This window comes from Capra hircus (assembly GCF_001704415.2).
Source record: "Capra hircus breed San Clemente chromosome X unlocalized genomic scaffold, ASM170441v1, whole genome shotgun sequence".
NCBI classification, from domain to species: Eukaryota; Metazoa; Chordata; class Mammalia; order Artiodactyla; family Bovidae; genus Capra; species Capra hircus.
Genome location: NW_017189517.1, coordinates 36,685,379 through 36,711,769, shown reverse-complemented (window position 1 = coordinate 36,711,769; position 26,391 = coordinate 36,685,379). Strand labels below are relative to the sequence as shown.

The 26,391-nt window shown below is 39.7% G+C and overlaps 1 protein-coding gene across 2 annotated transcripts in view; it reads left to right on the top strand.

Moving 5' to 3' along the window:
• Positions 1-9,155: 9,155 nt before the first annotated feature.
• The window catches only part of TBC1D8B (TBC1 domain family member 8B), a 75,360-nt gene continuing 58,124 nt past the window's right edge, over positions 9,156-26,391 (top strand). Inside the window, exon 1 of one of the 2 annotated variants that reach the window (XM_005700205.3) lies at positions 9,156-9,453. In XM_005700205.3, the coding sequence (XP_005700262.1) occupies positions 9,324-9,453 (130 nt within the window). In that variant the 5' untranslated portion in view covers positions 9,156-9,323. The remainder of the gene's footprint in view (positions 9,454-26,391) is intronic. The other variant, XM_013976197.2, reaches the window with a different exon arrangement.

The following is a 26,391-nucleotide window of genomic DNA, read 5'->3' as shown; positions in this document are numbered from 1 at the left end:
ACCCTACTGACTGAAAGTTGATACTCACCAGCTGCCTCTACAAAGATCACATCATGACCACTGCAAGCTGCTGACCTTCAACACCCCCTGAAAGGAGTTCAGGGCAGAAATCAAAAATAAGACACTCTATGCTCTGGAAAAAAAAAAAAAAAAAACAGAAAAACCAGCCTTCAGACAGTCAGATGTTTTCAGGTAAAGATTTTATGAGCCCAAATTCTTGCATCTTCTCATACCTAGAGAAACATTAATGTCATGAACCCAATGTCTGGTCCTAGTTCTCCTGGTAGCCCCTAAACAGCTTTTCTACTTCTCTTAATCTTTGGGCCATATACCTTTAACTTTCTTGTTAAGTGTTTCTTCCAGAATACAACAAATCTCCAAATGGTAGTATGACAAAAATATTCCCTGACCAACACCTAGACAATGCTGAAAAAAGTCACCTTATCATTCCATGGACTCTCATCTCCCTCTGTTAATACACCCTGACAGAAAACAGGCAAAGGAAACTCAAAACCCCATGATGCCCCTGTACAGCCTGAAAAAGCCAGAGTGGTCATCGCCCCCTTTCCCCTGAGACTGGATTCCCAAATGACAAAAAAGGAAAATAGGTAGACAGTTAGACATGAACAGGATATCAAAAGGGACCAAAATCCAAAATCAAGAAAATTAATGTTTATGGCTAATCATACAATTGTCGATTGGAGACCCCATGGTATGTGGTTATCTAACTGCTCAGATGATATTAACAGTACTGTGTATGACTGTGCTACTCAAGTAACATAAAAAGTTACTAATACTATGATAAAACATTACCATGATAAAGGACTTCTTGGCTGGCTTGACGATAAAATGACACCCCCCTCATCCTCAAATTGTCCTCGATAAACACATTGGGCCTGAACAATGAGACATCTGAAAACTTGTCATGAACACCAAAGAACTTAGAACTTAGACTGGACATTTCACAGAGAGTAATTATAGTCATAGTAACTATTTCTTTCATTATAATCAATCATATTTCATACAAGCTTGTATTCCCCTTCCTTTTGTTACAATTATATTTGTTGTTTACCATTGCCTTTATGCAAAAATTGTTAAAACTAAACAACCTCAATTAGTCAAGACCCTTTTAACAAATATAATAAATAAGGGTAAATTGTCAGGGAACATTTAACAGGAGGATTCCTGCATGCTGTTTTCTATTTCTCAAGGATTCTCTGTTCCTTATCAGTTCCTATTCTGAGAACGAGTAGAGCTGTGTGCAATTCTCAGGACTGAGGTCGTGAGAAAGGGTATCTGCTTGGATTCCTTTCAGTAACTCCTTTCAGTGACTTTTTTCAGCGTCAACGACCTTGTATGTATTAGACTATCCATATTGTGGCTATTGATAAATTTCATCCTGTGTAATAGCTGAGTAATCATCTTACTAAAGATATATAAGCCTACATTTCTGCTAATAAAGCACCCTTGCTCCATCAGAGCTTGGGTCCCCATGTCTTTCTCTCTCTTTCTCTCTTTCATTTTCTTATCGTCAACTCCAGACCGCCAAGTTCTGTTCCATTAAAGGACCACAACATAGAACAAATAATTTTACAATTTGTATAGAAACACAGTTCAGTTCAGTTCAGTTGCTCAGTCGTGTCTGACTCTTTGCAACCCCATGAATCACAGCACGCCAGGCCTCCCTGTCCATCACCATCTCCCGGAGATCACTCAGACTCATGTCCTAGAGTCCGTGATGCCATCCAGCCATCTCATCCTCGGTTGTCCCCTTCTCCTCCTGCCCCCAATCCCTCCCAGCATCACAGTCTTTTCCAATGAGTCAACTCTTCGCATGAGGTGGCCAAAGTACTGGAGCTTCAGCTTTAGCACCATTCCTTCCAAAGAAATCCCAGGGCTGATCTCCTTCAGAATGGACTGGTTGGGTCTCCTTGCAGTCCAAGGGACTCTCAAGAGTCTTCTCCAACACCACAGTTCAAAAGCATCAATTCTTCGGCACTCAGCCTTCTTCACAGTCCAACTCTCACATCCATACATGACCACAGGAAAAACCATAGCCTTGACTAGACGGACCTTAGTCGGCAAAGTAATGTCTCTGCTTTTGAATATACTATCTAGGTTGGTCATAACTTTTCTTCCAAGGAGTAAGTGTCTTTTAATTCCATGGCAGCAGTCACCATCTGCAGTGATTTTGGAGCCCCCCAAAATAAAGTCTGACACTGTTTCTACTGTTTCCCCATCTATTTCCCATGAAGTGATGGGACCAGATGCCATGATCTTTGTTTTCTGAATGTTGAGCTTTAAGCCAACTTTTTCGCTCTCCTCTTTCACTTTCATCAAGAGGCTTTTTAGCGCCTCTTCACTTTCTGCCAAAAAAGTGGTGTCATCTGCATATCTGAGGTTATTGATATTTCTCCCAGCAATCTTGATTCCAGCTTGTGATTCTTCCAGCCCAGGGTTTCTCATGATGTACTCTGCATAGAAGTTAAATAAGCAGGGTGACAATACACAGCCTTGATGTACTCCTTTTCCTATTTGGAACCAGTCTGTTGTTCCATGTCCAGTTCTAACTGTTGCTTCCTGGCCTGCATACAGATTTCTCAAGAGGCAAGTTAGGTGGTCTAGTATTACCATCTCTTTCAGAATTTTCCACAGTTTATTGTAATCCACACAGTCAAAGGCTTTGGCATAGTCAATAAAGCAGAAATAGATGTTTTTCTGGAACTCCACTTTTTCCATGATCCAGCAGATGTTGGCAATTTGATCTCTGGTTCCTCTGCCTTTTCTAAAACCAGCTTGAACATCAGGGAGTTCACGGTTCACGTATTGCTGAAGCCTGGCTTGGAGAATTTTGAGCATTACTTTACTAGCATGTGAGATGAGTGCAATTGTGCAGTAGTTTGAGCATTCTTTGGCATTGCCTTTTTTTGGGATTGGAATGAAAACTGACCTTTTCCAGTCCTCTGGCCACTGCTGAGTTTTCCAAATTTGCTGGCATATTGAGTGCAGCACTTTCACAGCATCATCTTTCAGGATTTGAAACAGCTCAACTGGAATTCCATCACCTCCACTAGCTTTGTTCGTAGTGATGCTTTCTAAGGCCCACTAGACTTCACTTTCCAAGATGTCTGGCTCTAGATTAGTGATCACATCATCATGATTATCTGGGTCGTGAAGATCTTTTTTGTACAGTTCTTCTGTGTATTCTTGCCACTTCTTAATATCTTCTGCTTCTGTTAGATCCATACCATTTTTGTCCTTTATCGAGCCCATCTTTGCATGAAATGTTCCCTTGGTATCTCTAATTTTCTTGAAGAGATCTCTAGTCTTTCCCATTCTGTTGTTTTCCTCTATTTCTTTGCATTGATCGCTGAAGAAGGCTTTCTTATCTCTTCTTGCTATTCTTTGGAACTCTGCATTCAGATGCTTATATCTTTCCTTTTCTCCTTTGCTTTTCACCTCTCTTCTTTTCACAGCTATTTGTAAGGCCTCCCCAGACAGCCATTTTGCTTTTTTGCATTTCTTTTCCATGGGGATGGTCTTGATCCCTGTCTCCTGTACAATGTCACGAACTTCATTCCATAGTTCATCAGGCACTCTATCTATCAGATCTAGGCCCTTAAAACTATTTCTCACTTCCACTGTATAATCATAAGGGATTGATTTAGCTCATACCTGAATGGTCTAGTGGTTTTCCCTGCTTTCTTCAATTTGAGTCTGAATTTGGTAATAAGGAGTTCATGATCTGAGCCACAGTCAGCTCCTGGTTTTGTTTTTGTTGCCAGTATAGAGCTTCTCCATCTTTGGCTGCAAAGAATATAATCAAACTGATTTCAGTGTTGACCATCTGGTGATGTTCATGTGTAGAGTCTTCTCTTGTGTTGTTGGAAGAGGGTGTTTGCCCTGACCAGTGCATTTTCTTGGCAAAACTCTATTAGTCTTTGCCCTGCTTCATTCCGCATTCCAAGGCCAAATTTGCCTGTTACTCCAGGTGTTTCTTGACTTCCTACTTTTGCATTCCAGTCCCCTATAATGGAAAGGACATCTTTTTGGGGTGTTAGTTCTAAAAGGTCTTGTAGGTCTTCATAAAACCATTCAGCTTCTTCAGCGTTATTGGTTGGGGCATAGACTTGGATAACTGTGATATTGAATGGTTTGCCTTGGAGATGAACAGAGATCATTCTGTCGTTTTTGAGATTGCATCCAAGTACTGCATTTTGGACTCTTTTGTTGACCATGATGGCTACTCCATTTCTTCTGAGGGATTTCTGCCCGCAGTAGTAGATATAATGGCCATCTGAGTTAAATTCACCCATTCCAGTCCATTTTTGTTCGCTGATTCCTAGAATGTCGACATTCACCCTTGCCATCTCTTGTTTGATCACTTCCAATTTGCCTTGATTCATGGACCTGACATTCCAGGTTCCTATGCAATATTGCTCTTTACAGCATCAGATCTTGCTTCTATCACCAGTCACATCCACAACTGGGTATTGTTTTTGCTTTGGCTCCATCCCTTCATTCTTTCTGGAGTTATTTCTCTACTGATCTCCAGTAGCATATTGGGCACCTAATGACCTGGGGAGTTCCTCTTTTGGTATCCTATCATTTTGCCTTTTCATACTGTTCATGGGGTTCTCAAGGCAACAATACTGAAGTGGCTTGCCGTTCCCTTCTCCAGTGGACCACATTCTGTCAGACCTCTCCACCATGACCCGCGGGCATGGCTTGGTTTCATTGAGTTAGACAAGGCTGTGGTCCTAGTGTGATTAGATCGACTAGTTTTCTGTGAGTATGGTGTTAGTGTGTCTGCCTTCTGATGCCCTCTTGCAACACCTACCATCTTACTTGGGTTTCTCTTACCTTGGGCGTGGGGTATCTCTTACCTTGGGCATGGGGTATCTCTTCACGGCTGCTCCAGCAAAGCACAGCTGCTGCTCCTTACCTTGGATGAGGGGTATCTCCTTACCGCCACTGTTCCTGACCTTCAACGTGGGATAGCTCCTCTAGGCCCTCCTGTGCCTGCGCAGCCACCACTCAATTAGAGAATCTAAAACTTTAATATTCCTACAAATTACCAGGATCTTGTTAAAATACACGCTCTCATTCTAAGGCCTGGAATGGGTTCTGAGATTCTGAATTTCTTTCACTTTTGCACCAACCTAGTAGCAAGCTCCCTGGTAATGCAGATTTTGGTGGTCCAGGGTCTGTACTTTGAGTACTAAAGTTTTAGATGGCTCTCCTCTAGCAATGCTCCACCTGTTTTGAATCTTACTGCTTCTAAACCTGCTTCAGACTGTAAAATATCAACTAAGCTTGTGAAATTCACTTCAAGTAAGAATCCAGTGGAATCTTGAGTGACAGCCTAAGCCTTTCCATGGCACAGGGTTTGGAAATGCTATTTGGTGTTTCCCAGTACCTTTCACATAGGTGTTTGAGACTCTGATTTAGAAGGCTGAGTCAGCTGGGAGACTGAATTTTGGATAAATGGGGTATTCAGCCCTGCATTGTATAACATTGTGTCCATAAATATGTGGCTTGGATAAATCAGAAAACGTGCGTGGTAGTAGACAAATGAGTTGGGAGACTATTACGGTGCAGCAGAAAAGTGATGTGAGGCTTATCTGAAGTGATAATAGGAGGGTGGAATGGACTTTTGAAAAGAAGAAGAGTAGTGTGTGTGTGTAACAGTGCAGGTGGTGAGAGTAGGAAGTTTAAGACTATTCTCAGGTTCCTTACATGCACCCCAGTGTTCATAGCAACACTATTCATAATAACCAAGATGTAGAAACAACCTAAGTGCCCATCAACAAATGAATGGATAGAGAAGATGTGGTATACATATATATATATCAATAAACACACATGACGGAATATTACTCAGTCATAAAAAAGGAATGGAGTAATACCATCTGTAGTAACATGGATGGACCTATAAAATATTGTACTAAGTGAAGTAAACCAGACATAGAAAGACAAATATAGGATAACAATAAAAATGAATCTATTTACAAAACAAATAGACTCACAGATACAGAAAACACTTTTCTCCAAAAAGAAAGGGGGATAGATAAATTAGAAGTATGGGACTAACAGATCCACACTATTATATATAAAATAGACAAGCAATAAGTATTTATTGTATAACACAGGGAACAAGGTTCAATATCTTATAGTAATCTATAATGGAAAATAATCTGATATATATATATATATATATATATATATAAAAAAAACTGAATCACCTTGCTGTACACCTGAAACTAACACCTCATTTTTTTAAATGTAAAAAAGGGTGGGGGGAGGGAAGACTGTTCCAAGGTTCTTAGCTTGAGCATCTTGGTAAACAGTGGTGCTTGGAACTATGAGAATGTAGTAGAAGAGACAACTTTGGGGAGGGAGGATACTAGAGAAAAAAATTACGCTTTGGACATATTGTCTTTGAGGTATCTATAAACCATATTATCAGACATATTGTACTCAGACAAACCCATGTTCAAACCCTAGCTCCACCATTTATTTAGTTATCTGATTTTAGGCAAGTTAATTTCTTTGAGCCTCCTGTTCATCTGCAAACTAAGGATGTTAAAATGTACAAGTTTATTAATGAGGGTCAAATGACTATCTGTGCATCCAGTCATAGATAGATATCGATATTACCAGCACAGTACCAGCAGTGATATCCATGGCAGTTTGTAATTCTTGTCCTTCTTCTCTAAAAACAATGTACACTTATATACACAATTGAATAGTGACATGGTCTATTTTTTAAGTCATTTTAAGAAAAATACTTCTATTTTCAAAGGCTTGAAATATAGTAGATGATCAAGACAAAACGTTATATTCCAGGAGTAATTTAAACGTGTTTTATTTTATTCACATAATCAACAAAATGTTTACTACAGCGGGAGCTCTCTAAATGCCCTGCTTCAAGCCAAAAGTGGGTCCACTTCTGTAACAGGGAGCATGTGGGTTTATCTGAATAGAGTTGCCCAGTAAAGAGACAGAAGAATCATCCAGCTCTTCACAGCCCTTGCCACAACTCTTACAGTTTAAGGGTATTGGAAAAGAATGTGGCTTGATGAGGAAGTAAAAAGGGGAAGGAAAGGTAAAAAATAAAGGATACTTCACATCTCTTTTTATTTGCCACATTTACTGATCTTTCACCAGGAAGATTTAAGAAATTATCTTCCTTAATACATATCCAAATTAGGATGGCTTTCCCCAAGCATTGCAGTTCCGGCTCTGGGAAGATTGCTGTCCACTGCCACCACTCCCCCTACACCGACCACCCCTGCCCCCCGCCTCCAAAAAGCTGCCTTGGGACTAATAACTGCATTTTAGGAAAAAAGAATCCAAAATTGGCCTTTTTTTCACTTTCAAGAAAAATCCCTGCTTGTAGTACACACCTGCTTTCTTTGAACTGGCCCACGTTTTGTGAGGGTTAAGCCACAGATGCTGCTCTGAGGCAGAGTTTTATGGCTCCTTGGCATCCGGGTGTGCCCCACCCCATTTTTTTTTAAGTCATATTTTTGAGGCTTCATTCTCAATATAGCTTGCCAAGAGACCCCCCCCCCCTTTATTTGTACGCTGCCTCTCAACTCTTTCCTTCCTATAAACGTTTTCACTTTCAGTTGTTGTGTGTTAGTTGCTCAGTCTTATCTGACTCTGCGACCCCATGGACTGCAGCCTCTGTCCATGGAATTCTCCAGGCAAGAATACTGGAGTGGGTTGCCATTTTCTTCTCCAGAGGATCTTCCAGACCCAGGGATTGAACCCAGGTCTCCTGCATTGCAGACAGATTCTTTCCCGTCTGAGCCACCCGAGAAGCCTCTTTAATTCTGGTGGGCTTAGTGACAGCAGTAAATAAAAATGTCCCTCAAATAATTTCTCATAATGATGTCTCACAAAGTACCAACTTCAAAGTGTTTAAGCAGCTGCATATCATTAACAAGGTACAGGCTGCCCTGAAAGGGATTCTTAAAGAACTGAAGAAAAAAATTGCTCAAAAATTATTATATCCAGTAAAGCAAAGTTGGACGACATTTTCTGTGGCTGATTACAATATTTAGAACAAATCTGGGAAGGAAGGAGCACACGGTGTGAAAAAAACTATATGGTTTCTGGAGATTTTATATTTTTATTGTATGGGCAGAAAATCCAAGAAAGATTTTTCAATCAGACAATGAATAGTATCAGGCTCCACTTTCTGTGTAACTCTGGCTAAGTCACTCCAGACTGCACATTTGTTTATGTACAGAGTGGGGAATGAGATATACATTGTGAGACTTCTGTAAGGATTATGTCAGACATTGTAAGTGAAATCGCTTTAGTACATGGTAAGAGAAGGCAATGGCAACCCACTCCAGTACTCTTGCCTGGAAAAATCCCATGGACGGAGGAGCCTGGTGGGCAGTCCATGGGGTCGCTAAGAGTCGGACAGGACTGAGCGACTTCACTTTCTCCTTTCACTTTCATGTATTGGAGCAGGAAATGGCAACCCACTCCAGTGTTCTTGCCTGGGGAATCCCAGCGACGGGGGAGCCTGGTGGGCTTCCGTCTATGGGGTCGCACAGAGTCGGACACGACTGAAGCGACTTAGCAGCAGCAGCAGCAAGAGCTCTTTAAACGTTAGTTCTGGAGAAGGAAATGGCAACCCACTCCAGTATTCTTGCCTGGAGAATTCCATGGACAGAGGAGCCTGGTTGGTGGGCTACAGTCAATGGGGTCGCAAAGAGTTGGACACGACTGAGCTACTGAACAACAACAAAACGTTAATTACTGCTACAGCTCCTTCCCAGAATGGCCGTTCGTTACTCCCAAATTCCAGAAACTATTTACTACAGTTTAACACCCTCAGCTGTAAAAGGATGAGAAGAAACAACACCTCTCTACCCGGGCCTCACTTATTCGCTCCAAAAACCGCTTTAAACTTTCGATTGGCAAAAGCCACTTAACTGGTGCCTGGACTCGCTTTGAAAGGACGCGCACCCAGTTCTCACCCCAATGGATTGTGGGAAGTGTAGTCCCGTGCTCCAGGTGCTTGAGTACAGAAAAGCGGGAAGCAAACTACAATTCCCAGAAGGGAAAGGAACAGGACTATTTCCCAGTCGGGCGTTAGCGCTGTGGGAGGGAATTGGCAATCTCGCTGCCTACGTGGGAGAGAAGGGAGGGTTGGGGGAAGTGTGGAAAACCAGAACTCAAGCGGCTGCCGCCTGAGGCAGATTTAGTGGGAAGAGAAGTAGAGGGGAGGAAAAGAGTGGAGGGGTGAGGTGAGGAGGGTATCTGGGTGGCTGCTCCAGGGCGGCATAAAGTTCTTCGCGATGTGGCTGAAGCCCGAGGAAGTGCTCCTGAAAAATGCGCTGAAGCTGTGGATGATGGAAAGGTCCAATGACTACTTCGTGCTGCAGCGGCGTCGGGGCTACGGGGAGGAAGGCGGCGGGGGACTCACAGGTAAGCTGTGGCCGTTACCCCCACCCTCGCTGGTACTTAAAGGAGGTGAGGGACAGTTACTCGTCGCCGCCCGCCGCCTGGTTCTCAGCCCTGGGCGGGGAGGGTGGGGGTGGGTGGGACTCGGATTCTTCTCCCCCTGCCACCACCTTTGCGTCGCCCTCACTGAGTCCTGAGAACGCCTCCCTGGACCAGCAGTCGCTCTTTGGGTGGGACGGCGAAAGGGAGCAGGGGGTTCTTTCTGAAGCCAAGGAAGAATCTGAGGTCAAGGAGGGGCTCTTGCAGAGGCAGAGTGCCCATGGGGGAGGGGGCTGGTGACAAGCGTTAGACGTGGGCAGATCGCTTTCAGGCTAGTGATCAGGGCCAGTTCGCAGTTGTGCACTTAACTTTTTCCCACAACCTCCCCTCCTCCCCCATCTTTAGCCACCATCCTGGGGGTTAGGGGGGTAATTGTGTGGGAGGACGGATGAGGAGAAAGGGAGGAACTCCAATCACATCTAAGGGGATCGGCGTCAAAAGAGAGATTCGGGAGTCGGGGTTGAGCGGGGGGTGGGTGGAGAGAGTCTGAGTGCGGGGAGAAGGTGAGGAGTAGGTCTCAGAATTGCTAATTCCTCCCCATTTAGCGTTTTTCACTTTGTCTCCAAGTTTTCGATCCTTGGGATCTCCTCCCAAAGTAACTGTTGTATTCGTTTCTCTCTTGAGTGTTTGGCGCTGGCTGCCCTTTCTTTCAGAGCCAAGGTTGTAAAGCAAACCGATTGAACTAACGGAAGTTTCTCTTCCCGCCTAATTCATCCTGCCTTCACTTCTTTGATTTACTAATCAAGAACTCTATTTATGTCTAGTCTGGGTACTTTGCTTTGAGACCAGCCTTCTTGGGCAGGTGCAAACTTTTGGTGCAAACTTTTGGTCACTGGAGAGACCAGAGCTTATTTTCGTGACAACTTCTAGTTCGATATTGTGGCCTTGAAGTGATGGTCCAGGATTAATTCAGCAGCGAGATGGAATGAGAAGGAAGTGTCTCAAAACCTGCTTGTTAGTCCCATCATAGTCTCCTGTTGAATGATGTTCAACAAATTCTTTCATTCATTCAACCTTAAGAGCCTACTGTGTGCCATATGGAATGCTAGTATACAAAGATAATTAATATTCAGTTCCCTGTCTTTGAAGTGATCATAATCGAGATAAGTGGCAGAGGGTCGGGTTTGAGGGAAATAATCAGCAAACCAGGCAAATTATAATTATGACCTGTAACTGCTAAACCAGGCGAATTGTAATTAGAACCGAATAACTGAAGGCATTGCTTTTTTTCTTCTGTTAAATGGTGTCTACCTCAGAGTTGAGAGGATAAAATGAAAGATTATAGGCACCAAATCAATGTGTATTGTTGAGATGGTGATGAACATGTGCTATTATTTCCTTTTTTTTCAAGATCTGGCTAGTGTGGTGAGAATTCTGAGGTCCTATGGGACATTTAAAAAAATATCTTGCAGGACCTATTCGTCCTATTCAGCTTCTAAAAGAGCCCTCTTGAAAATACCACCACAAAAATTGCCTGATTAAACTTCATGTTTTGCCACTTTATAATTTTCAAAAATTAGAAGTGTTATTTTGCAGAGGAGTCTTTCCATTTAATAGATTTATATATTTTCCAGATTAAAATTTGAGAATCAGTGTTCATATTTACCCAGTGATGTAATTTGCCCATTTGAGTCCATTGAAAACAGATCAGAATATATTTAAAATATATTTTCCAGCCCAGTGTTACAGCATAAAATTTTGTTTCCCCATAATTTTATTTGACCAGAAATTTTCTGTTGCTCCTGTTATGTCACTTTGTTACAACTACTGTATTCCTGGAAAGTAATAGGTGAATCAGATTTTTGAGAATCAAATCACTATTATATAGTAGTAAATATGTTTTTACTTGTTGCAAATTTTCTTTATATAATCACTCTTTGTTTTATTTGGGTTTTCATTTGACGCTGTAGTGTTTGTTTGTTTGTTTGTTGCCGCGTGACTTGTGGGATTTTAGTTTCTTGACCAGGGATTGAACCCAGGCCCCTTGGCATCGAGAGCCCGGGAGTCATAACCACTGGACCACCAGGGAATTCCTTTGACGTGCTTTTTCTTAAAGCATGCATCAATTGCACCAGTTTCTTATCTGTCTCCCACCCATTCGCATTTACTCTAGCCCCATCTCTGTAAAAGAAGAGAGGGTTTGTCTGAAGAAATAAACCAAGATTTCTGCCATACCTGTACGATGAGAACAGATATAGCCCCATTTTTGTGATCAGTTCGTATCTGAGCATATTTGTCTTTATCTGTGGTGTGGTAGAATGGTTGAAATTACCACATGAGAGCTACCACTATTATATTTCATGTAAATTAAAATGGATCAGAATGGAGCAAGGAGTTGTTTTTAAGGTTTATTTGGTTCTTTTTGGTCCAGAGCAAAAGTGTGTGCTGATTTCCATGGCTGCTCAATTACTGTATTCTTAAAATTGTGAACCCAACAGCTTTGCTGTGCTTTACCGCAAATACACATTTGGATTCACTCTCATAGGAGATTGATTCTGTGCCAGTATAAGCTTGCCTTTGTCCATTTTGTTTGCTAAAATCCAATGCTACATGTTCTCCCTTTAAGAGTTTCATTTATACATTTTATTTTAATGAAGAAAATGAACACCTAGAGATGCTAATATTGTACTTTTTTTTTTAAGATTTCATTTCTTGGCCATGTGATAATTGGCAATAAGCACCACCAATGTAATGAATTTAGCTGTGGATTTGGAGAAGTTAGTTGGCTCTTTTTAAAAAAATTCTAGTAATGGAATTGGATCAATAGAGAACCCTAGGATGGTTTTAGCAGGTGACTAACTTGGAAGTTAGAATTCTGAAGTCCTTTTCTAAATTTTCTGAAACACTTCTAGTGGATATCTTAGCATTTGGTAAGATTACTTACCATTGTATCATACTTAATTGTCCTAGTTCCCAGCGGGGTAGAATATCTTGTGAAAAATTTTTTATACATAAGATTATTTTTCAGATAAAGTGATTTTCATTTAGAGAAGTAATTCACCCTTCTAGATTTTTGCAGTTACCTTGCAGTATTCCTTGTTCCTCCTGGATGATAAGGGTAATGACTTTTCTCTGGCACTTACCACTTGGCTTGATGTAATTAAAAATAATTTATGCATATTTGGCTTATTAAGCACAAATCAACAATTTGCTTGTCAGATGGTAGCTACTACATGAGTGAAATTATGGGGCTACATTCTATTAAGTACTCTAGTATGGGACCTAGGAAGGTCTGCCGATTAGGAAGCTTTAATTTAGATAGTTTGTTGAGAGTATTTTACTCTTTTTAAAAAATTTTTATTTATTTGGCTGCACTGGGTCTTAGTGGCAGCATGTGGGATCTAGTTCCCTGACCAGGGTTTGAACCCTGGCTCCCTGCATTGGGAGCTCAGAGTCTTAGTCACTGGACCACCAGGGAAAACCCAGTATTTTACTCTTGAATTTTCCATATCTGAATAGTGTGAGCAGGTTCTTGTGTGTTGACTGACAGTCTCCTTCAGTAGACCTTACTTTTTTGTGATGTAGAATTAGACTAAGAAATAAAACATGAAAATGGAGGATGTTTCCTTATCCCTTTTTGCATCTTGGCACCACTACTTTGAAATTAAACCATCTGTAAACACTAGAACATGATAATATTTGAAATGAGCTTCCCATTTTATGATATTTATATAAACTTAATAAGTCACTCTGTGAGTTATCATAAATAAACACACACATAAAAATCAATTAGGTAGCCTTTAAAAAAGTTCTTCATGACCATCCCTCAAAAATACAAGGTTTTTCTCTCCCTTTTCCCTATTCCCAACTCAAGGACCCAACTCTGAAAATGTTCTCAAGTTTTCCTTAGCAAAATATTCCTGCATTCCATACTCACAAAGGAACCAGCTGATAAAATTTTGGCCTTCCAGATATCTCATTACTGGAACCTGGGTGCTAAATAGTGGCCTTGACATTTCATTTTACATAAGGAAAGATCAACCCTCCCACCCAGTCCACCGCCCCCGCCCCACCACAGTGTAAATTAATAAATATCATTTTGGCTTATTAAAGAGAAAAATCCCATGGGGCAACCCCTAGGGAGGCAAATCACACTGTATGCTCCCCTCTCGTCTTCCCTTCCTGGAACGTGTATCCATGTGAAATCCAGTAAATAGTTGCCTTTAAAGATCTCGTAGAATGATGAAGGACAGCTTTGCAGGAGGTTTTGAGACATAAAGGATTGTCAGTGTCATCACTTTTTCTAGGGAGTAACGGAAGGATTATTGAGTGCATACCTGTGAGCTTCAGGCCTTTCTTCACATACCTGTTAATATACTGCTCTCTTGCCCTTTTCCCTCCTCTGCTTGCTGCTAGGATCTTTCCTCCCTTAAGCGTAGCCTGGGAACCACCACTCCAGTTCACCTTAGGGTCATGAATCCTCAATCCTCAAGAGTTAAAGTGATAATGATGTGGATTGTGTGCAAAGAGGTTGATTTCTTTTCTTTTTTTTTGGTTAAGATATTGGAGGTTTATAATGTAAGTGGGAAATTAATATTTAATGTCAAGTAGATTTTGTTCTAATGAAAACAGAATACTAAGAAGTGATGACACTGACCAACCTTCATTTTTCAAAACCTACAGACCTGTTTGTTCTTGTCATATCATCCAAAGAAATCTTTGAAGGTAATTTTTACTTAATTTCACCTGTATCAAAATGTCCTAGAAAGGGAAGTGAGCACAGTGTGATTTGCCCTCCCCAGGGGTTACCCTCATGAGATTTTTCTTTTAAGTAAGTCAACTACAAGTCAAAATCCATAAATGCATGAATGCACCACCTAGTCCGGTGATTCCATGTACCCCATTAACCCTATTTCCTTTATCTTTCCTGATTCTTTAATATTTTTATGTGTCTGTTTAGTTGTGATTGTTTTATAAAAGCTTTGTCACGTGTAAACTGGGAACATAACTTATCTTCAGTATCTCATGGCACTGTTACGTGAGTCAATTGCGTTTTGAAACGTGAGCAACTGATTAAAAAATTTGACACTCATTTATCTGTTGATAAAGGAATGATTTGTTTAGTGGCATTTTTTAATTAATTAATTTAAATTGGAGGATAATTTATTTACAATATTGTGGTGTTTTTTGCCTTACTTCAACATGAATCACCCACGAGTGCACATGTGCCCCCCGAACCCCCCTCTCTCCCTACTCCATCCCTCTAGGCTGTCCAGGGCACTGGCTTTGAGTGCCCTGATTCATGCATCAAACTTACACTCTCCATCTATTTCACATATGGTAATGTACATGTTTCAGTGCTATTCTCTCAAATCATCCCACACTCCCCTTCTTCCACATAGTCCAAAAATCTATACTTTACACTTGTGTCTCTTTTGCTGCCTTGCATATAGGATCATTGTTACCATTTTTCTAAATTCCACATATATGTATTAATATACTGTATTGGTGTTTCTCTTTCTGACTTACTTCACTCTGTATCATATGCTCCAGTTTCATCCACCTCATTAGAACTGACTCAAATGCATTGTTTTTTATAGCTGAGTAATACTCCATTGTGTATATGTACCACAACTTCCTTATCCATTCATCTGCCGATGGACATCTAGGTTGCTTCCATGTCCTGGCTATTGTAAACAGTGCTGCAGTGAACACTGGGGTACATGTGTCTCTTTCAGTTCTGCTTTCCTCGGTGTGTATGCCCAGCAGTGGGATTTCTCGGTCATATGGCAGTTCTATTTCCAGTTTTTTAGGGAATCTCCACACTGTTCTGCACAGTGGCTGTACTAGTTTGCATTGCCACCAGCAGTGTAAGAGGGTTCCCTTTTCTCCACACCCTCTCCTGCATTTACTGTTTGTAGACTTTTTGATGGCAGCCATTCTGACCAGTGTGTGATGATACCTCATTGTGGTTTTGATTTGCATTTCTCTAACAATGAGTGATATTGAGCATCTTTTCATGTGGTTTTTTTTTTTTTCATGTGTTTATTAGTCATCTGTATGTCTTTGGAGAAATGTTTGTTTAGTTCTTTGGCCCACTTTTTGATTGGGTTTTTTGATTTTCTGGTATTGAGCTGCATGAACTGCTTGTATATTTTGAACATTAATTCTTTGTCAGTTGCTTCGTTTGCTATTTTCTCCCATTCTGAAGGCTGCCTTTTCACCTTGCTTATAATTTCCTTCATTGTGCAAAAGCTTTTGAGCTTAATAAGGTCCCATTTGTTTATTTTTGTTTTTTTAATATAAATTTATTTATTTTAATTGGAGGTTAATTGCTTTACAATATTGTATTGGTTTTCCCATACATCAACATGAATCTGCCACAGGTATACACGTGTTCCCCATCCTGAACCCCCCTCCCTCATCTCTCCCCATACCATCCCTCTCGGTCGTCCCAGTGCACCAGCCCCAAGCATCCAGTATCATGCATTGAACCTGGACTGGAGATTCGTTTCATATATGATATTATACATGTTTCAGTGCCATTCTCCCAAGTCATCCCACCCTCTCCCTCTCCTACAGAGTCCAAAAGACTGTTCTATACATCTGTGTCTCTTTTGCTGTCTCACATACAGGGTTATTGTTACCATCTTTCTAAATTCCATATATATGCGTTAGTATACTGTATTGGTGTTTTTCTTTCTGGCTTACTTTACTCTGTATGATAGGCTGCAGTTTCATCCAACTCATTAGAATTGACTCAGATGTATTCTTTTTAATGGCTAAGTAATACTCCATTGTGTATATGTACCACAGCTTTCTTATCCATTCATCTGCTGATGGACATCTAGGTTGCTTCCATGTCCTGGATATTATAAACAGTGCTGCGATGAACATTGGGGTACACGTGTCTCTTTCAATTCTGGTTTCCTCAGTGTGTATGCCCAGCAGTGGGATTGCTGGGTCATAACGCAGTTCTATTTCCAGTTTTTTAAGGAATCTCCACACTGTTCTCCATAGTGGCTGTACTAGTTTGCATTCCCACCAACAGTGTAAGAGGTTTCCCTTTTCTCTACACCCTCTCCAGCATTTATTGCTTGTAGACTTTTGGATCACAGCCATTCTGACTGGTGTGAAATGGTACCTCATTGTGGTTTTGATTTGCATTTCTCTGAGAATGAGTGATGTTAGCATCTTTCATGTGTTTGTTAGCCATCTGTAAGTCTTCTTTGGAGAAATGTCTATTTAGTTCTTTGGCCCATTTTTTGATTCGGTCATTTATTTTTCTGGAATTGAGCTACATAAGTTGCTTGTATATTTTTGAGATTAGTTGTTTGTCATTTGCTTCATTTCCTATTATTTTCTCCCATTCTGAAGGCTGTCTTTTCACCTTGCTTATAGTTTCCTTTGTTGTGCAGAAGCTTTTAATTTTAATTGGATCCCATTTGTTTGTTTTTGCTTTTATTTCCAATATTCTGGGAGGTGGATCATAGAGGATCCTGCTGTGATTTATGTCAGAGAGTGTTTTGCCTATGTTCTCCTCTAGGAGTTTTCTAGTTTCTGGTCTTACGTTTAGATCTTTATTCCATTTTGAGTTTATTTTTGTGAATGGTGTTAGAAAGTGTTCTACAAGTGGTTGACCAGTTTTCCCAGCACCACTTGTTAAAGAGATTGTCTTTTCTCCTTTGTATATTCTTGCCTCCTTTGTCAAAGATAAGGTGTCCATAGGTGTGTGGATTTATCTCTGGGCTTTCTATTTTGTTCCATTGATCTATATTTCTGTCTTTGTGCCAGTACCATACTGTCTTGATGACTGTGGCTTTGTAGTAGAGCCTGAAGTCAGGCAGGTTGATTCCTCCAGTTCCATTCTTCTTTCTCAAGATTGCCTTGGCTGTTTGAGGTTTTTTGTATTTCCATACAAATTGTGAAATTATTTGTTCTAGCTCTGTGAAAAATACCATTGGTAGCTTGATAGGGATTGCATTGAATCTATAGATTGTTTTGGGTAGTATACTCATTTTCAGTATATTGATTCTTCTGATCCATGAACATGGTATATTTCTCCATCTGTTAGTGTCCTCTTTGATTTCTTTTACCAGTGTTTTATAGTTTTCTATATATATGTCTTTAGTTTCTTTTGGGAGGTGGGTCCTAGAGAATCTTGCTGTGATTTATGTCAGAGTGTTCTGCCTGTGTTTTCCTCTAAGAGTTTTATAGTTTCTAGTCTTACATTTAGAACTTTAATCCATTTTGAGTTTATCTTTGTGTATAGTGTTAGAAAGTGTTCTAGTTTCATTCTTTTGCATGTGGTTGACCAGTTTTCCCAGCACCACTTGTTAAACAGATTGTCTTTTCTCCATTGTATATTTTTGCCTCCTTTATCAAAGATAAGGTGTCCATAGGTATATGGATTTATCTCTGAGCTTTCTATGTTGTTCCATTGATCTATATTTCTGTCTTTGTTAGTGCCATTTTCTTTACCCGAAGAGCAAATAAAGATCTATATTTGTACCATTTTTTTCTGGTAATTACTTTTCCCATGTTGTATCCGACAAAGGTTTGTATAGTCAAAGCTATGGTTTCTCTAGTAGTCATGTACGGATGTGAGAGTTGGACCATAAAGAAGGCTTGAAAGTGAAAGTCACTCAGTGGTATCTGACTCTTTGCGACCCCATGGGCTGTATAGTCCATGGAATTCTCCAGGCCAGAATACTGAAGTGGGTAGCCTTTCCCTACTCCAGGGGATCTTCTCAACCCAGGGATCAAACCCAGGTCTCCTGCATTGCAGGCAGATTCTTTACCAGCTGAGCCACCAGGGAAGCCCAAGAATACTGGAGTGGTTAGCCTATCCCTTCTCCAGCAGATCTTCCCGACCCAGGAATCAAACCAGGGTCTCCTGCATTACAGGCAGATTCTTTACCAACTGAGCTATGAGGGAAGCCCTTAGTGCTGAACTGTGGTGCTGGAGAAGACTCTTGGGAGTCCCTTGGATAGCAAGGAGATCAAACCAGTTAATCCTAAAGGAAATCAACCCTGAATACGCATTGGAAAGACTGATGTTGAAGCTCCAATACTTTGGCCACCTGATATGAAGAGCTGATTCACTGGAAAAGACCGTGATGTTGAGAAAGATTGAGTTCAGGAGGAGAAGGGGGCGACAGAGAATGAGATGGTTGGATGGCATCATTGGTTCAATGGACATGAGTTTGAGCAAACTCTGGGAGATGGTGAAGGACAGAGAAGCCTGGCATGCTGTAGTCCATAGGGTCACAAAGAATCAGGCATGACTTCATGACTGAACAACAACTTATAGAAATTGATTTGGAGTAGTTTTTGTTCAGTCACTCAGTCATATCCAACTCTTTGCAACCCCATGGACTGCAGCATGCCAGGCTTTCCTGTCCTGCACCATCTCCTGGAGTTTGCTCAAACTCAGGTCCATTGAGCCAATGATGCCATCCAAACATCTCACCCTGTGTCACTCTCTTCTCCTCCTGCCTTCAGTCTTTCTCAGCATCATGGTCTTTTCCAGTGAGTCACCTTTTCGTATCAGGTGGCCAGAATATTGGAGCTTCAGCATCAGTCCTTCCAATGAATATTCGTGACTAATTTCCTTTAGGATTGACTGGTTTGATTTCCTTGTTGTCCAAGGGACTCTCAAGAGTCTTCTCCAACAACACAGTTCGAAAGCATCAATCCTTTGGTGCTCAGCCTTCTTTATAGTTCTACTCTCACATCCATACATGACTACTGGGTGAGCAATAGCTTTGACTAGACGGACCTTTGTTGGCAAAGTGATGTCTCTGCTTTTTAATATGCTGTCTAGGTTTGTCATAGCTTTTCTTTGATGGAGCAGGCATCTTTAAATTTTGTGGCTGCAGCCAATGATTTTGGAGCCCCCAAGAAAACAAAATCTGCCACTGTTTCCACTTCCCCCCTCTATTTGCCATGAAGTGATGTGACTGGATGCCATGATCTATACAATATGCAGTGATAACACTGCAAAATCAAAACAGTGATATTTAACAGGACTTAGACTAAAATAGCAGGACAGCATTTCTTTTTGATCTGTTATTGCCCCAAACCCAGAAGTCCTCAGACAGTGCTTCTGTAGATACAAGCATCACTTGTCTTTCTGAGTGGTGTCAAAGAGTGTGTGTAACTCTAGTTGTCTTTGTTATATTTTTCAAAACATAATACTTGAAGAAGAAATAACCATTCAGCTGGTGAAAGGCCATGCTTCTGGTGGGCAGCTGTGGAAGGAGTATGGATGTAAAATAAGCTAAAAATTAATAAAATAAAGGGGACTATACTGTTTCCCATGTTGCTGTACAGCTATGACATGGATTTTATATTACTTTTATGTTAGAAAATCTGCCCAGTTTTCCTTCTTTTGCTGCTGCTATATGAGCACCACAGATAAGAGTGAATCCTAAATATGATATTACAAGATGCATTCACTCAACAGATAATTACCAAGTGACTTCTAAAAATCAAGCCCTGTTTTAGGTGCTACAGATAACAGCAGTGAGCAAAACAAAATCCCCGTTTTCATGGGGCTAACATTTTAGTTGAGGGAGGCAAATTAATATATGGCTGGTAGCAGTAAACGCTATAAAAAAAATAAAGTAAGGTATAGTAATAGAGAGGGGAGAGGATTGATAGTTTAGATAATTGTGGTTTAGGAATGCTTCCTTAAGGTGACCTATGAGTAGAAACCAGAGGAACTAGAGTACATGAGCCAAGCCGATAATTTAAAACAGACTGAATATACATAATTCTGTCTAGGAATTTCACTGTGAAAAGAAGCAGAGAAATGGATGGTAGCCGGCTACTGGTTTGGATGTTGGGTATACAGTGGTGAATAAAACAAAAATAGTTTATACCCCCACAGACTTTATAATCTGGTAGGACAGACACATAATAAGTAAGCAAGCAAATATATAATTATTGGGATAATCAGTAATAATATCTGCCTGATGTGAGTGGCTTATGAATAGTCATGCATGCCGAGTATTTGAAACTCCCAAAGCAATTTTCCAGGGCCGGATCTGGTGTAAAGTATGCTTTATCTAATTTCCTGTTAAATGATACAAAGATTTCCTAAAAGCAGTGATTAATAACAATAGGTGGTATTTTGGTAGCAGAATTCCAGCATGACATCTGTGGAGCAACTTGTCAAAAGCCAGTTTGGATTGTTTTTTAAAATTAAATCAGCCATCTCTCAGCACTAACAAGATCTGGGATGTGGCTTGGTAGAGAGGAATAATATGCTAGTGCAGAAGCAAAAGATGGCAGTTGTTGGGGATACAGAAAGTACTCCAGATTCACTTATTTGTGGCTGAAAATAGGAAACTCAAGATATATTGCCCTTAGCAACCAGACGGGTCTGTTGAAGAGCAATGCCTTCATCTATAGAAGAGGAAAACCTGGAAAACTGGAGATAGAAAATCAAAAGGACTTGAGAATGAAACCTTTGTTGTTTTTTGTCTCCACTGCCCTTTGAATTCAGTCTAGATGGTTTTGTTTTTTCTTTCACTCCAGTATAAAAAAGTGAACCTTTAAAACAAGAGGTAATCACATTTGTTGATTTTTATCCTTAAATTAGTTGCCCTCTTGTTTTAAACTGACCAAAATCATAGCCAGCTTTAGATCTTCTAAACAATGTTTTTAAAATACTGTACTATATATGAGTTTCCATTTGCTGCCACACTTGCTTTTTGCTTTGCCCCTAGGAATTCAGATGTTGTTATTTTCTTTAATTTTCTGAGGGTTATTCTTTTTGCGCCTTGATGCATAAGTTTTGAAGTGTATTAAGGTGCTGTAAATAAAGATGGTAACAATTCTCATATTTCTCTGATTTAATCTTTAGAAGTATAACTGTTTTTAATGGATAGTTCTTATATTCTTTTTTTCCCTATGACATTGTAATCTGCCATTTATGCTCAGTTACTTACCTTTACAAAATTCTAAATCCTTTAATGAAACAAAGCTTTATTTTCAGTTAGGGAAGGAAATGAGTGCTTATGTATATCTAGTTTTCAAGTAAATGTCTGTAAAAAATGCAAGGAGAGGGAAAATAAGGCAAGATAATTATTTTTATTAACTTTTCTAAAGCTTTTAGTGTAAAGTTGACAGCTTTCAAAATGTCAACTATGTCTGTTGGATTACTGTAAAAGAAGAGTTCACAATCTTGTTTTAAGGACTTAGAACTGGCAGCAAAAGCAGTAGAAAGAGGAAGACCTGTGGCCTTTACTGAGAACATTACTTTCTCCTATTTGAATGTATTTCCTACTAAGTTTACCAATTAGTTTGTTCATCAACATTTAATGAACCTGAGATTATAAAAAATTCAGTAAAGGTGTACTTGTTTGACTTTGTAAACCTGGCAACTGAAGACAAGATACAGAATCCATTATAAAGTTTCAACAGTCATTTCTATGGCCAAATTTTATAATTGAGTGTTTTACTTAGAATGGAAATTAAATGTTCTTTGTATTAGGAAGTGCATTTTAATAACTTCTGCAGCTGGAGCAGTGTTGCCTTACACAATGTCCTCAATCTAGTGTACAGGCAGAAAAAGCCACTTGTCAAATGAAAGTGTACTAAACTAGCACATTGATAATGAGTACCAAGCTTTGGCTATTTTATAGTGTCCCTTCCTCCAACACTCAGCCTACTTGTTCATATTATTATTAACCTAATATAAGAAAAAAAAATGTTTATCAAATTTGCAGGTGGCTGAAAATTGAAAGTAACAGTTAATACCATAGATCAGTTTTCTCGGTACTGACTGCATGTTAGATTCAACTGAGAACCTTTTTAAACAAACTAAATGACACTGGAGTATTTATGGGTAAAATGATATGATATTTGGGATTTACTTTAAAATACTCTAGGAGGGAATAATGATAGAAGATTGGTAAACTGTTGGTAATTATTGAAGTTATGTCATGGGTACCTAGAAGTTTTAGTTTATTATTCTCTTTTTGAAAGTTTTTATAAAACACAGTTAAGGAAAAATAGAATGCCTGGGCCCTACCCCAGATGAATTAAATTAGAATCTTCAGGCTTTAGTGGTTTTAAAAGTTGAGCTTGAGTAGTTTGTAAAACTCCTCCAGGGCTTCCCTGGTGCCTCAGTGGTAAAGAATCTGCCTGTCAGTGCAGGAGACATGGGTTCAATCCCTGATCGGGGAAGATCTCACATGCCCCAGAGCAACTAAGCCCCTGTGCCACAACTATTAAGCCTGTGCTCTAGAGCTACTGCTGCTGCTAAGTCCTTCAGTCGTGTCTGACTCTGTGCGACCCCATAAACGGCAGCCCACCAGGCTCCCCCGTCCCTGGGATTCTCCAGGCAAGAACATTGGAGTGGGTTGCCATTTCCTTCTCCAGTGCATGAAAGTGAAAGGTGAAAGTGAAGTCACTCAGTCGTGTCCAACTCTTCGAGCTAGGGAGCTGCAACTACTGAGCCCACGCACACTAGAGCTATTGCTCCGCAACAAGAGAAGCCACCACAATGAGAAACCCTCAAACCACAGCTAGAGAGTAGCCCCCACTTGCCGCCACTAGAGAAAAGCCTGTGGAGTGATGAAGACCCAGCACAGCCAAAAATAAAATACATTAAAATAAATAAATCTTAAAAAAAAAACCCTCCCCCAAATGATTCAAACTTGCAGTTACAGTTGAGAATCACTATCATGGAAAATAAAGTCAAGATTCAGATATATCTGGACAAGTTAAAAGCTCAGTTGAAATCAATGAGATGAAATTTAACATAGGTAAATGTAAACTGTATTTATGGGTTTTTTTTAAATCAACTGTACAGGACAGAGAATACCTAGGTTGGTGCTTGTGTTTGTGAAAAAGGTCAAAGTAGGTTAATTTATCACAAGGGTAGTATGATGATAATATGACATCATGACTAGAAAGCTAGTATGATCTTTGGCAGCATTAATAGAACCATGTAGCCTACAGTATAAAAAACCTCCATTTGTTCAGATCTTATCTCATATTCAGATTTGAAAGACACATTTTATGAGACTTTGATGAATAGGTATGTTAAGAGAAATAATAAGAGACTCAGACAATCTCTTACAACAAACAGGTGAAAGAACTAGGTCTATTTTAAGCCAGGAGATGAGAAGAATAAGCACAGGGAGACAAGAGAACTATAATCATATTAATAATATTTGAAGGCCTACCGTATTGAATAGATCATATATTTTGTATGGCTCCAAAGTTGCAAAAGTAGTATTTACCCTAAGGAAGACCATCATTTTCTATTTTTTTTAAAGTGTGTAAGAAATACTTTCATTTTTCTATGTTAAAGGTTAAAAAAATGTTCATTTCAGAAAATATGTATAGGTGTGAAAAAGAAAATAATGACCACCTATCATCCTGCTGCCCAGAGATAACCAGTCTGGGCTCAGTGCAAAATGATAACAGGGGGAAGAAGAAAGAAAATGTACAGGGCTCTATGTTAAAAAGTATTAAAGCAAGCATGCGGCCCTTCTGGCATGAGGCCCTATGGATAGGTCATAAGCTCATGAAGCCAGCTTTAATTATATAACATCTAGAAATTTACAGTTCACCCCTGAACAACATGGAGTTTCAACTGAATGGGTCCACTTTATGTGGCTTTTTTCCCCAATAAATACAACAGTATTATACAGTCTTCAGTTTGTTGAATCTGCGGATGTGGAGCTGCAGACATGGAGGGCTGACTATGAAATTATATGCAGTTTTGACTTGCGTGGGGGTCGATACCTCTAACCTCTGCGTTGTTCATGGGTCAATTGTAAAAATATTTTAGAAATAAGTTTCTAATTAGTAGAAATTCCCACCAATGCAATAGGCTGCCTTGGGATAACTCTGGAGTTAAAAAGGGAAAAGCTAGGCTTCCAATCAGGGATACTATAGAATAGATGAATGTGTCAGTGGTTGGACTATATGTATGACATGCTAGGATATTTTTTCATCTCTGATATCAATCATGCTCTATCTCTATCCATCCAAAAATAATTGGTTCATGAACAGTTCATTACCCGCAAGTTGTCTGTTTTTTAAAATCATAGAACTTTGCTTTTTGTTATCTTGCTGTATCATTTAATAAAAAATATTTCATATCAACTATGGTGATGGTTTCTTTCAGAAGTTTGTTGCTATTTATCTGGCAGAGTGCTATAAACTGCACAGACCTTTAACAGGTTGTAGAACATTACCTTAATCAGCTATAGACATTCAAAAAAATGATTTGACTTTCTTGATATTTTTAACTCTCTTGTTCTGTCCTGCAGCTGCAGTATTCTTTTCCCAATTTACTATTGCTATGCATGCGTGCTAAGTCACTTCAGTCATGTCCAGCTGTCTGTGACACTATGGACTGTAGCTCACTAGGCTCCTCTGTCCATAGGATCCTCCAGGCAAGAAGACTGGAGTAGGTTGCCATGCCCTCCTCCAGGGGATCTTCCCACCCAGGAATTGAACCCATGTCTCCTGAGGCTCCTGCATTGCAGGCAGATTCTTTACCTCTGAGCCATCAAGGAAGCCCGTTTCTATTGCTATAGATCTTCCCATATGTAGGCTGATTCATGACCTTGGATGTTCAGGCTGTCAGATGATAAACCTCTGTTTATATGGAAAAGCAACCCAAAGTTCTCTGCTTATTTTCTTGTACTTCTAGAACCCAGACATTGGTACATATTAATTCCTGAATGACTTGCAGGGACTTGATGATGATTATAGCTTAATAAGCTGGAAGACTTTCCCAAGTGACTTGAAATTTATTGCACTAGCTTCCTAATTATTTGTTGCATGGTTTTGCACTAGCTGCCAGATTTAAGCACTTACCAAAACTGACCAGTTTCCTTTCTGCATAGTGTAAAGCACTTATAATCTTGCAAACATTTCTGTTGCAAAAACAGTGACCTTTCATGCCAGTGATTTTGACTACTTTGTTCCCAGTCTCAAACTTTCTGTCGAAAAACTAATTTTTCTTATGTTACTCAGAAATAATGATCTGTAGTCTCTCCTTTCCTTTCTGCCTCCTCATACATCCACACTCCCATGTTAACTTTCAGCTGAGCCAAGCTTTTCTTTACCTCTTTGTTCTTTTTCCCATTCTTCTAATACTGCTTTTTCTAGTATATATGAAGAAGGAAATAGACTTTGAGCTCCTTTTCTTTGAAATGTGGCAAAATGTGCAATAAATATTTCTCCTTGCAAATTTGCAAAAACTTTTTTGAAAGCTTTTTTAGAAGTTAAATTCATGGGAGCCAAATCCAGAAGCTTAAATAGTGCTGTTTTTAATGAATGCTTTTATTTGAACTCCTTGTTTTGACAATTTTGTTAAGTCATTGCATGTTTATTTATATAAACAGGCATTCATATACTTGATTCCGCTTTTTCAACCTGAAGATAGTTTCCTCTTTTGGTTTTCTTTCACTGCCTCTTTTTAGTATTTTTACTTTCCCATCTTCAAAATGAAAACATCCTCCTTCTTTTTCTATTTCCTGAATAATTTCAGTTACGTTGCTCTGAAGAGGCTATCTCCCACTTTTCTTTCTCACCAGCTCCCACTTTTCTTACTTTATCCTAATCTCTTAGCAAGATCTCCAATTTCTCACAGTCACTTTTTCATACTGAGAGTGATAGACTTATTTTTCCTTTTATCTCCAACCCTTCAGTAATTCCCTCATTAGTTGACATAGAATCATTTCCTATATCTCACGTCTTCATTCCTATTCTCTCTTCCCCCGTACCGTCTCTTTCATAATATTTGTCTGGGTGTTCATATTTCTTTTTCTTAGTCTTCAATTCATAGTATAACTTTTTCATATCAGATAATTGCTTTTTTCTATAATCTGCACATGTTATGATTGCCAAAATCTTCTTTCTAAGGCTGCCCTCTAAGACTGCTAATTA